Below are 13666 nucleotides of genomic sequence, written 5' to 3'. Positions count from 1 at the left end.
AAAGGATGTTTCTTCTGTTAATGCAGCTTCAATCTTTATTCTAATAAAAAGCAATCACAGAAGTACCAATCGTGCAGAGTGACCCTTGATGAATCTTGAAGAGTAAAAAAACTAACTCTTGAGTATCTTAAACTCTTGGCATATATTCTGTTTCAAAAGTCCCTCCTACACTCTAAATAGGCGGGTCAATATAGGGTTCAACGTAAAAAAAATTGATACAAAAGGTTTTTTTATGGATTCTGGTACTGTTGGACATGCTAAATAACTAAAATACTAAAAATCTAGTAAAATCTGACATTGGGAAAGGGGTCATTTTCAAAATGGCCGCCAAAATGGCTGTCAACAGGTTAGAATGGCTATATCTCAATTACTATTCAGCCTACAGGGGTGAAATTGATATCAAATGATGGTCAAATTAAACAAGAATAGGATTTTAAATGTTAAAATTGAAAAATTTTCAATGCTCTACCTTTTTCAGCCATAAATTAAAATCAATGCATTTTAATACAGAGCAAATGCAATACAGGAATATTAACCATCTCCATGGCATGGAGGAAGATAAGACTTGTCTTAACTGGTGTTATATCTCATCTAGAGGTTATATGCTTTTAGAAAATATATGGTTTGGGGTGTTTAATCTGTTTTGCCTGGACAATATAGGCTAAAATGTATCCCCTTTACACTAGATTTGCCTATACAGAATAGAGGGCAATGCATTGTTCATGGCATGGAGGAAGATGGGACATGTCTTAACTGGTGTTATATCTCATCTGCAGGTTATATGCTTTCAGAAAATATGTAGTTTAGGGTGTTTGATTTGTTTTTCCTGGACTGTACATGCCAAAATGTATCTGCTTTACACTAGATTCACCAATACAGAATAGAGGGCAATGTATTGTTCATGGCATGGAGGAAGATGGGACATGTCTTAACTGGTGTTATATCTCATCTGCAGGTTAAATGCTTTCAGAAAATATATAGTTTAGGATGTTTAATCTGTTTTCCCTGGACAAAAGAGGCCAACATGTATCCGCTTTACACTAGATTCGCCTATACGGAATAGAGGGCATTGTATTGTGCATTCATGGAGGAAGATGGGACATGTTTTAAATGGTGCTATATCTTATCTACAGATTATATGCTTTCAGAAAATATATATTTTAGTGTGTTTAATTATTTTTCCTGGACTGTACATGCCAACATATATCCCCTTTACACTAGATTTGCCTATACATTATAGAGGGCTTTGTATTGTGCATTCATGGAGGAAGATGGGACATGTTTTAAATTGTGCTATATCTTATCTACAGATTATATGCTTTCAGAAAATATATATTTTAGAGTGTTTAATTTGTTTTTCCTGGACTGTACACGCCAACATATATCCCCTTTTACACTAGATTCGCCTATACAGAATAGAGGGCTTTGTATTGTGCATTCATGGAGGAAGATGGGACATGTTTTAAATTGTGTTATATCTTATCTACAGATTATATGCTTTCAGAAAATATATATTTTAGAGTGTTTAATTTGTTTTTCCTGGACTGTACATGCCAACATATATCCCCTTTACACTAGATTCGCCTATACATTATAGAGGGCATTATATTGTGCATGCATGGAGGAAGATAAGACATGTCTTAACTGGTGTTATATCTCATCTAGAGGTTATATGCTTTTAGAAAATATATGGTTTTGGGTGTTTAATCTGGACAATATAGGCTAAAATGTATCCCCTTTACACTAGATTCGCCTATACAGAATAGAGGGCAATCCATTGTTCATGGCATGGAGGAAGATGGGACATGTTTTAAATGGTGCTATATCTTATCTACAGATTATATGCTTTCAGAAAATATATATTTTAGGGTGTTTCATTTGTTTTCCCTGGACTGTATATGTCAAAATGTATCGGCTTTACACTATATTTGCCTATACAGAATAGAGTATGTATTATGCTTGGTGTGGAGGAAGATGGAAATGTTATTTTGTTGATTAATGTTATATTTTATGTACAGGGTATATGCTTTTACAATATGTAGAGTAGAGTTTAAGCAGTAAGTGGCTGTTTTATGACTTTAATGAACCATGACCCATGTACTGTATAGGCATGCATTGTATATTTGTGTAGATCAATAATTGTTGGCATCTATCATTAGGGGGGAGCTAATTAAACTGAATCTTAAACTATATGCATTTAGATCAGAAATAATTATTATATCATTATTCATCCTCCTCTGACTCCTGAAAGGAACTTGTGTGGATTGTCACATTGTTCATTTTGACACGTTCCACAGGCACAAGGTGCAAGGTAATCCATATCTTCTAAACAAACAGCGGAGTGTCTTGCAGAAATGCACACAATTAAGAACAGTTGACTGTCTCTGTACTTGGATCTAACATGAAAGAGCATTTGATTGAGGTTGATTCGATTCCATTCCATTCGGTAATCAGTATCTGAAAGCTAAACTGAGGGAGCGGTACGGGAATGACATGTTTCACAGAAGGGAAAGGTTTTGAAGGCATGGTGACACTGAGAGAGAAAACATCATGCATCCTCAGGTCCTACTATAAGAACACTAAAAAAGGTGGAGATGAAGAGTCATCAGTGACCTCTTAATCTGATAAAACATGAAAAACACTTTCCTAGGCTGAATAATGCTTCAGATATAGCCAAAATTAGCCTCTGGTGGCCATCTTGGACGCCATCTTGAAAATGACAAGTCTTTGAAAATGATGATCTGATACTTTAGTGTGACATATATGACTCAGTGACCGCTAAATCTGATTAAACATGAAAAACACTTTCCTAGGCTGAATAATGTCAGATAGCCAAAATTAGCTTCTGGTGGCCATCTTGGATGCCATCTTGAAAATGACAAGTATTTGAAAATGATGAACTGATACTTTAGTCTGACTTATATGAATCAGTGACATCTTAAATCTGATTAAAACACGAAAAACACTTTCCTAGGCTGAAAAGGGCTGAATCAGATATAGCCAAAATTAGCTTCTGGTGGCCATCTTGGACGTCGTCTTGAAAATAATAAGTCTTTGAAAATTATGAACTGATACTTTAGTGTAACATATTTGAATCAGTGACCTCTAAATCTGATTAAACACGAAAAACACTTTCCTAGGCTGATTAATGCTTCAGATATCCCAAATTAGCTTCTGGTGGCCATCTTGGACGCCATCTTGAAAATGACCCCTTTACTGGGGTCAGATTTTACTAGATTTTTAATATGTTATTAAGTACATCTAAAGGTATCATAATCAGTTGAAAAACCTTTTGTATCAATTTTTTGAGGTTAGGTGTTTTTTTTTTTCATATATTGACCCGCCTAAAATGTTAATGAGTAGATAACACCTTGACGGGGATGGTTATCAGATGCCCTCCCCCATACTGTTTCTCCAAATGTTAGTGTTCTCACACTAACACACACAACTGAAGCCATGGCATGGACCTTTGAGTGTTATATTGATAAGATCACCTTGTGGGACATAAAGTAGCATATGATGTTATTAGACAGGGTAAACTGTAAAATCGTACAGTACTCAGCAGCAGTGTTGTAATGTAACGGAGTACAAATACTTCGTTACTGTATTTAAGTAGAAATGTCACGTATCTGTACTTTACTTCGCTATTTAAATTTATGCCAACTTTCACTTTTACTCCACAACATTTCCTAGATAAAATGTATACTTTTACTCCGTTATATTTCCACTAGGCATCTTCGTTACTAAAACATAAAATTAGAAGAAATGTGTGCGACTGCAATAAGGAAGGTTTGAATCACTGCTCCTAGATTGCATTACCCACGCTCCGCATGCTGCGCGCTCTATTTCAGCACTTGTTTGTTGCTAAAGGAGGAGGACGCACAACTGAAACCGCCATGGAAGCACGAGCACCTACTGGAGGACCTCCCATTATCATAGATGACCACCCCGACGATAGTGGTGAACTCGGTGAACAGGGTAGTGGTGAAGATAACGTCATACACCCGTGGCCGTATTTGCAAAAAAAGTTTCTGTACATTGGGAGCTTTCTGTGAAGCTGAACACTCCGCTACCTGCCTCAGGCCTGTGAAAGGCTATTTAGCATCTCAGGACTTGTCTTCAGTCCAAGAAGAGTAAGACTGAATCAAGCCCGGGGTGGACAATCGGGAGAATTCCCGGTGGGGCGCTTCACTTTTGGGCCGGTCGAGGAAAAAAAGATTGACATTTGTCACGTTAGTCTATCTTTAAGTAGGACACGTTCCGCATTCTGTGCATGACACCAATGCAATCCCTCTGCATGGGTTGTAGCCTATGTGAGGGAGTTCTCCCCTCCCAAAAAGAGTTGGTTGGGTCCATATAGCCCGACTTTTCCAAAAAGTTTTCTCATCAGATACGGATAGCCGAGCCGGTCCTACAGTAAACACAAGCGTCAGGAAGGATGGATGGTAGAAAGAGGCCAGGAGAGACTGAGCAGCAGATCAACCAGTCGACCACTGAAAATGATGAGCCCAAAATTAGTGATGAGGAGGCCATGACTACAGGGACAAGTAGAGAGGATAAATTAAAGTTATTTAATGTAAGAAAGAGCAATTACCCTACATGATAAACCTATATGCCTTGTTTGCTCAGAAGAGGGTGTAGTAAAGGAGTAGGCTAAATCACCAAACAACAATATACCATGCAAAAAACATGTAGCCTAAACATTAGTTCAATATGCCTCTTTGTGGAAGCGTGGGATAAGCTACATTTCAAAGGCTTTCTTTCTTTCTTTCTGTTTTTGTTAACTTGTGGAATAGTGGAATATTTTTTTGTTAACTTCTCAGTTGAAGTGAATTATTATATAACCTTTACACATTTGTTGAACCATGGTAGGTACTAACCTACTAATAAAAACTACAGGATAGTAAGAGTTGAAATCAGTTTCAACTAATGACTGGCATATTAGTAGCTGGACATAGGTGGCCTGTGTGTGTGTGTGAGAGAGAGTGAGATAGTGACCTGGGGAATAAGTACTGTAGGCCTAAGCCCTAGAAATGCTCATACCACATGACCAAACTCTTCTCCCTACAAGCAGGTCATTTATTTTTTTGAAAGAAATAAGTTATTTATTTTTTATTTTTACCTGACCATACAAAAGTGACATTTCTGTTTCTGTTTTTTTTTTTTGTCTTTGATGTCAGCTCTAAAAATATGCTGTTTGTTCTTTGAACTGAAGAGAATTGTACCTGAAAAGTCCTAGAAAAGAATGTGATTTTGATTTGATGAGTGAGATTAAGAAGATATGGGAACCCTGAATATGCTTTATGCTTTACTATAAGAAAGCCAAAATAAAGTTCAAAATAAAACCGCTTGCTTTTTACTTTTACTTCAAATACTTAAGTACATTAAATATCAGAACATTACTTTTGATACTTAAGTACAGTATATATCAGATACTTTTTAAAAGACTTTTACTTAAGTAATATTCTAAAAGGTAACTTTCACTTCTACCAAAGTCTTTTTCTAGTACGATACTTGTACTTTTACTCAAGTATTGCTTTCTAGTACTTTATACAACACTGCTCAGCAGTGACAGAATGAGCAGTGCTTTCTGTGAGAGACTGTCTGTGCATACATTGTTCAACTGCAGTGGAGTTTGTCAACAGGGTTGTCTTTGTAAACAGGGTTGTCTTTGTAATCTTTTGTAAGGCTTTGCACACACTTTATTTCAGTCTAATCTTCCCTCTTTCAAATCTCAGATGATCGGCTCTGTCAACACATCCTGGAGCCAAAGACAAAAAGAATGAGAGAGAGAGAGGGACAGAGAGAAAGAGCGAGCGAGCGATTCACAGCTTTTCAACTGATATAAGACTTGTCTGTGCCTCTGAAACTGGCACCTGCGATGATTAATTACACAAAGTATATCTGGTATCAGCAGATGGTCCTGGATCACACTATCCAATCTCCCAGAAATAATTGGCCTACGCGGCACATGCATGTCTGTGGGAGGCTCTAGGGCAGTGTTTCCCAAACCTTTTTTCTGGGGACCCACTTTTTAAAAATGACAGACTATCGCGACCGACTCGTGACCATGGTAGTTGGTTGACATGGTACCACTTTCCTAAGCTATATAAGGTATAAGCTAGGGGTATTACACAACATAAATTGTCAGTATGCTATGCTGGCAACCCAAATAAAATCTCCTACGACCCATCTGTGGGTCGCGACCCAGTCTTTGGGAACCAATGCTCTAGGGAGGCGAAGTAAGACAACGCCACGATGGAACAGAGCTCCAAGCATTCAGCTGCAACAATGACGTGAGCCGTGCCCATTGTCCAGTTCCTCGCCCGGTCGGGGATAACAGGGCTCTGGGCAGTCGGAGCTGCCCAGTGAGAGCTTAGTGGAGGAGAGCTTGTGTAGTACACTACAGCAGCAGTGCAGTACAGACGCTTGAGGAGATGTGCCAGTAATTAACCCTTTCCCCGTTCGAGCAAAATTGGGTCAAAAATTACTCCTTCACTAGATCTTGTTGCTGTTGGTGACCTAAGCATATCTCATATCTCAGCATATGAAAAGAGACTAATTATATATATATATATATATATATATATATAGAAGAAGAGGAACATTTGGCAACAATTGGCTAAAAGGAACTCTTTCATCAAAAAACAACTTTGAGTATCACAATTTTTACAATGCAACTAATATTAAGATCTTATTTTTTTACACTTTTTTTAGAGCTGATAATGAAAAAACATGAAAAAATCAATAGCATAAAAACAGCAAAAGGGTTCCTATCCCTGGACATCTATAGGTACCCCTCCCTACACTATTTTTTGGTAGCATGCATGTCTCAGAAACCTTTAAGCCTTTTAAAGAAAATGTCAAGTGTTTTCGATACAGAAGACCAGCATTGACATCATCAGTAAGTAGGTACTCATATTTGCATTGGCGGACTGGAAAGAGTTAAGCTCAACGCTAAGTCTTTTTGCAAGCATAGATGCAGACTGCTGTAGCCAGCCACAGTCACAAATTAAAACTCAGTGTGTGACCTATGACTTTTGGCTTTTTCGCTAGCGTAGCCACAAACCAGTGTGAGGTTATGGCTTTGGACCTCTGTGCCAGGATAGCCACACGGCCGTACCCGTGGTCGCGCCAGGATAGCCACGCGGCCGTACCCGTGGTCGCGCCAGGATAGCCACATTGCTGTACCTGTGGTCGCGCCAGCGTGGTCACGCCAGCATAGCCATGCGGCCGTACCCGTGGTCGCAGGGTTCATGCCCAGTAGGAGACGGAATCCTCCTCATGCAGGAGAGCCAGAGTGGGAGCAGAGCTGGTGGACATCTCCTCCTGATGGGGACAGAGAGCAGCAGAGATTCAGTCAGCTCAGAGAGGATACTGATGAGGGAAGAGAGAATGGTGGGTAGCAGGTGGTAAATGGATCAAAAGAGATGAGACATGATACACAGGAAAGGGTGTGTTTGAGGGTCTGTGTCTTTGTGAAAGAGTGTGTACCTGTGAATATGTGTGTGTGTGAGAGAAAGAGATTGGAAGTGTGTTGGGGGGGTATCTATCTCTTCCACTTGCTACACACAAACACAAAGAGATACGTTGCAGGAGATTGTTTTCATTATCTGTAGTGTATGCATGTGTTTACCATTGTGTGTGTGTGTGTGTGTATGTGTGCACATGTTTACCATTGTGTGTCTGTGTGTTATACTCTCTCTCTCTCTCTTTCTCTCTCCAGAACTTTGCACAGAAAGCACAGTAAACAGCCCTGCGGTCCCAGAGAATGACTCATCCTCAGAATGAAATGTGTATCTCTGTTTCAGCAGAGGCGCTCTTCCCTAACAGGTTACTCAGAGGCAGATAGGATTGAGCTTTCACCCAGATATGCCCCGTAACCTCCTGCCATCAGGGACTCTACTGCACCCCTAGATACAAACACCAGTTATAGAAACCTGCTCTGCTGAAGTTTCCGCTGCATCTCTCACAAATGTGTTTCATGTGTGACTGTGGTAAAATTCAGCAGATGCAGTTACACAGACTGATCTGTTCAGTCTCCAGACATCCATTTCACATACACAAATTAATTTTGAGCTTGAGGCCGAGATTAATAGATACAAAGTTTAATGAATAGGCTTTTAAAAAATAAAAAAAGAACCAAAAAAAAGAACAACGACAATAGTGATAAAACGTCAAAACAGTTTTTGTCGTATTTGGTTTGCATACAAAACATTATGCTACCATACATCCAATGATATTGACCCTGTATGAACATTCCTACTGAAGAAATGCTGCTGAATTGGTTTCAAGTTTGTAAATACATCCAACATTCCGTGCATCTGAAGAGAAGGCAGAGCTATGTACAAAAACATGTCTGATTGGTTGTCCTCTCAGATTGTTTTTATCTGATGAAGGTGTCTTCTTTAGTTTTCTGTGACTCGGTCTCAAGTATCGGCATTGCTTTTGATGAGTGAATGTCTCCCGTCTGTTGGTTTTCTAAGATTGGCTGTCCTGTGTTGCACTTGCTGATTGGCTGTCCTGTGTCCTGTGTTCCACTTGCTGATTGGATGTCCTTAATTCATAGTTCTTGCTGATTGGCTGTCCTGCTTCTGATGATTTTTGCTGATTGGATGTCCTGCATCTGTGGTTGTATGTGATTGGATGTCCTGTGTACACGCCTGTCTCTGATTGTTTGTCGCAGCAGGAGTGACCTCATGTCACTACGTTGCCCTGTGACAGGGAGCGGCTCATCTCGGTGTGGACGAAGTAGGTCGTGAGTTCCCCTTTGCCCTTCACACTAATGATGCCTCGGCAGGTACAGGAGTAGCCCAGAGCCAACAGGACAGCACTCGTCTCCTCCGTCACCTGGTCAATACAGGACACATTAGCATGTTATTCAGGTAATCACTTGATTTCTTATTACAATATTATTCTTCTCACTCGATTTAAATATAGACGATGCTATACAGCTCTTAGGAAGAGTCAAACAATCGGTGTGGGTGTGGGGAACACTAATCAGCATTGTTGTGAGCTTGCGCTAAATTCTATTTCCTGTTCCTTAGCCTGTAGCTGTGAGTGTGAGCTAACACCTTGGGGAGTAGACTGCATGATACATGTTCAGATTTAAATCACTCTCAGCAGACAAAGCTTTTCCCTGACAAAGACAAACCATTTTCATTCAAATGTCAGTTTTAAGTGACTTGATAAGACTATTTCAAGAGATGCACAAATGTACACATGTACACAGACACACACACACACACACACACACACACACACACACACACACAGTCACCTGTATCTTGCCCAAGACTCCAGTGCTGTCCATTCTGCTGGCTACATTCACTGTGTTGCCCCAGATGTCATACTGAGGCTTCTGGGCTCCAATCACACCAGCAATCACGGGCCCATGGTTGATCCCTTTAACGCATCACGTCATAACACAACACAAACATCACACGTCATAACACAAAACAGACATATATATCATATTTCTATTGGATAGCCCTTAAGATCATGGCTAGCTATACAACTCATTGGATCAGCTACAGCAGGGGTTCCCAACATTGTATGGCAGGTGACCCTATTTTGATGTCACAAAACGTTGGCGATCCCCATCATCTCTGTTGTAACACCCAATCGAGAGTGTTACTTTGATTTCCCAAATGTCCCAGCAAGCTCATTCGTTTGGCTATCGTTTGTGCGTCCGGTTGATTTGCTGCTTTGTTTGGAACGTTGATCAAGCATGATTACATCACTATCAACACCAACATCTCATGTGGGCTGTCCACGTTTATTTTTACATAGCCAGATTGTAATGAAGGATTAGTTACTTAACTTGGATATCAAGATTTTGGTTTTTAATATTTTCTATTTAATGTATGTATAATTGAATGCACTGTACTGGTCAATTGTAAGATACCCAGTATCTCAGACGACCTTATTTGAATTTCAGGGGACCCCACATGGGGTCCCAACCCTAACATTGGGAAATGATGAGCTACAGTATATTATTGTGACCTGACCTGCCAGGCATAGTGATGTAGTGCAAAAATCTTCAGACAGTGAAAGGTCTGCACACACACACACACACACACACACACACACACACACACACACACACACCACTTTTAGGCTCTGTGGAACTAACTGAATGACAAACAGCCTTCAAGAGATAGAAGGCTGTTCCACTGCCCCCAGAAAACAGCCCCAGCTGCGCCAGATCAACCCCCACTGGGGCCATCCACTGTGATGAGCCTCTGACAAACTGCCCTGGACTGTCGCAGCCAACAGGACCAGGACAGGACAGGACAGCCAATCATTTCCAGTACATGCCCCTCCAGGGCCAGGGGCAGTCTGCTGACCTCAGCATCCCTTATTCATTAAAGACAACGGGCAGAGTCCTCTACAGCCGTTAGATTGATAAGGTCAAAGTGAGGGGTGCCAAAAGTATGTGTATTTGTTGTCATTTAACTGCATGTAAATGTAAATCAGGTTTATAGGCCAAGTATACTTGCGTATACAAGGAATTTAGTCTATGCCATCCGTGAATTAGTGAAGCACACAGTGAACACACAGTGAACACACAGTGAACACACAGTGAGCACACAGTGAACACACAGTGAGGTGAAGCACACACTAATCCCGGCGCAGTGAGCTGCCTGCAACAACAGCGGCGCTCGGGGAGCAGTGAGGGGTTAGGTGCCTTGCTCAAGGGCACTTCAGCTGTGGATGTCAAATTAGAGATTATATTGTCAAAGCAGGTGAAATTTCACAAGTGACATACTTTTAGTAGTATATAAGTATATTTTTGGGGATTTTTTGCCTTTATTCAGAGATTGACAGGAAGTGAGATGGGGTGGGATCATGACATGAGCGCCTAATTGCTAATGAGTGGCACAGGTACACAGCAGGTGTGTCATCAGGTAAACTCTTAAAAGCTGCTTCCTCTCCTGTTGGTAGGCCTTTCCTGCTTAGTACATTGAGTCAACAGCCAACACCATATTTCACTCCTAACAACATGCCTGCATTACTAGCCACTGCGAGTAACACCCATCTCATCCTCTCTTTGGGTTAATAAAATAATTTCTGATGTACGATTCCTCACGCCCCTCTTTCGTTGTTGGCTTGGCAGGGGTTTCGTAACACTTACCCACTCTTAGTTTGAAGTCGTTAAAGGAGTGTTTGTTGATGACGTCCAGCTTTCCGACCAAAGCGAAGGCAAACTCCACCATGGTCCCAATATGCATATACTGCCTGTCATGCTCTTGCTGTGAGACCAGGAAAGGAACAGTAAAAAGACAGTCACATAACCTTCTCCCCCACATCAAAGACTTTGTGATCCTCTCCCTCACGCACTCTAGTGTTTGTGTACTTTCCATCCACATGCACTCCAGACAGCAAGCACAAGCAGCAGTGCATCTGTACCCTGACTTCTTCAAAGGAACTCTGTCAGTCTTATCTTAAGCATGTCTCTCACTCCCACACTGACTCGCACTTCAATACCTCCGCCTAAGAGGTGGCATTTTTTTGGGTGTGGTACATTGTCTGTTTGTTTGCTAGTTTGTATGGCTGTAGACAGGATTACAAAAAGCTACTGGATCAGTTTTCATTCAATTTAAGTGGAAAGGTGCAGCAAGGGCAATGTTTAATTCTGGATTGTATCAGATTTAAAAGGTACCTAGATTAATTTGCTTTCACTTATGCACATACAGACAGACACACACACACACACACACACACACACACACACACACACACACACACACACACACAGCACAGTGAACAGTGTAATTTATCTTTTACTTTAAAACAATCACATAGTATATTGTAATCTATCTTTTTCTTAAAAGCATCTTACAGGTGGGCTTATTGGTCATGGCTGTGCTATGATTCAGGAATTGATTCAGCTGATTGCATGTTACATGTTATATGCGGCGTTGTGCTGATTGCATGTTACATGTTGTATGAAGCGTTGTGCTGATTGCATGTTACATGTTATATGAGGCATTGTGCTGATTGCATGTTACATGTTATATGAGGCGTTGTGCTGATTGTCCATTACGGTATGTTAGGGGGGCGGGTGTTGCATACCCTAAATCAGTGTTTCTCAAACTTTTTCAGACCAAGGACCACTTAATCAATAAAAATAGCCTCACGGACCACCTAGCTAAAAAAAAAAAAAAGTAGACCTACTTCAACAGTAAATTACACAATAGGCCTACTCACTGATTGTCTTTGCACCTTGCTTATTGTGTCAGAGAATTTATATGATTTAAACTGGCATGCCTTACATAGGCAGTGTTGCAGAAATGTTTGGATTTACATACAACTTGGTTCAATATTGCAAACAACTCATCTATATTATATTTTACCACGTCTGCTCACGGACCACTTGGGCTAGCTTGCGGACCACCAGTGGTCCCCGGACCACACTTTGAGAAACACTGCCCTAAATGAATGCATAGTTGCACCCCTGATGAACACACACACACACACACACACACACACACACACACACACACACACACACACATGCACAATCTCACCTGTATGCTCTCGGCCACTGGAGAGGAATTGAGTCCTGTAGCTGCCATGTAGGTGCTGCCGATGGTCTTGATCTTCTCCACACCACTGAACTTGGGCTTGGAGAGCAGCTGTGAGGGGCAAGGACATCAGATAAGAGCTTGTCATGTTCAGCACATGGAATCAAATATCCACTTGTGTGCAGAAATGGCCCTGACTCACAATTAAAAACTATTTCTATAGCTGCTTTCAGAAAAAAGTCAGCATGTTCTGCACATATCAAGTGGTTGGACCCTATATCTGAACAACATATCTCGACATTTGGAATTCCTAACTTTCCGACAGATATTATGTAAATGAGCTTGTGTCTGAACGAAGCAAAGGACATGCAGAGATTCTGTTCATGTGCGTGTTGAATCACGTTCAACCTGTTCAACCACACAGAGATTCTGTTCATGTGCGTCAGTGTTGTGCACACATAATGTCCGCATAATGTCCACATGTAAGCATCATATCTGAATCACCCGAAGGGTCGGACACCCGTTTGACAAAGATCATGTTTGAAAACAGTTTATCTCGGAGTCAATAATAACACAATACACACACAATCACATGTTCTTCAAGTAATCTAATTCTGTACTTAATTCACAATTGAATAAAATTAAATTGTTTGCACATTTCAGAAGAAATAATGCATCCATCAGTTATGGTGGGTTCAAAATGTCCACGATATATTTTAAAAATGAGAGATTCGATAGAAAATTAATTATATGACATTCTAAGCACACCCATGTGACAGTAACCAGAACATTTCCCTTTACAATTTAGGAAAGACGAGTGCAAGAGAGCTTTGAATGTGAAATGGCCCTTACCCCCAAAAACCCAGAGGAGGGGAATGTACCTCATCAAAGTCTGCTATGATTTCATTCAGGAGCCGAAGGCATTCCAGGCCCTCCTTATTGACGTCCGACTCCGTGTAGAACTCTTTGAAGTCTGGGATGGAGGCAAACATCACACACACCAAATCGTAAGACTGGTGGTACAAATCCTGTGGAGAACAAAACACACACACACACACACACACACACACACACAAAAGAAATGTTAATTAACAAATCAGCACCAATATCAAACAAGATTCATATTTTGAAATGGC

The 13666-nt window shown here is 40.6% G+C and overlaps 1 protein-coding gene across 2 annotated transcripts in view; it reads right to left on the bottom strand.

Annotated features, from left to right (window-relative positions):
* Positions 1-8092: 8092 nt before the first annotated feature.
* The window catches only part of adcy2a (adenylate cyclase 2a), an 80090-nt gene continuing 74516 nt past the window's right edge, over positions 8093-13666 (bottom strand). For both annotated transcript variants that reach the window (XM_048261448.1, XM_048261449.1), the window contains 5 exons: positions 13412-13558; positions 12534-12641; positions 11138-11255; positions 9281-9405; positions 8093-8850 (listed from right to left, as the gene is read on the bottom strand). In XM_048261448.1, the coding sequence (XP_048117405.1) occupies positions 8698-8850; positions 9281-9405; positions 11138-11255; positions 12534-12641; positions 13412-13558 (651 nt within the window). In that variant the 3' untranslated portion in view covers positions 8093-8697. The remainder of the gene's footprint in view (positions 8851-9280; positions 9406-11137; positions 11256-12533; positions 12642-13411; positions 13559-13666) is intronic.

Source organism: Alosa alosa, chromosome 13 (assembly GCF_017589495.1).
Source record: "Alosa alosa isolate M-15738 ecotype Scorff River chromosome 13, AALO_Geno_1.1, whole genome shotgun sequence".
Lineage (NCBI taxonomy): Eukaryota > Metazoa > Chordata > Actinopteri > Clupeiformes > Clupeidae > Alosa > Alosa alosa.
Note: the sequence above shows the minus strand (reverse complement) of the source record. Positions and strands in the feature narration are given on the sequence as shown.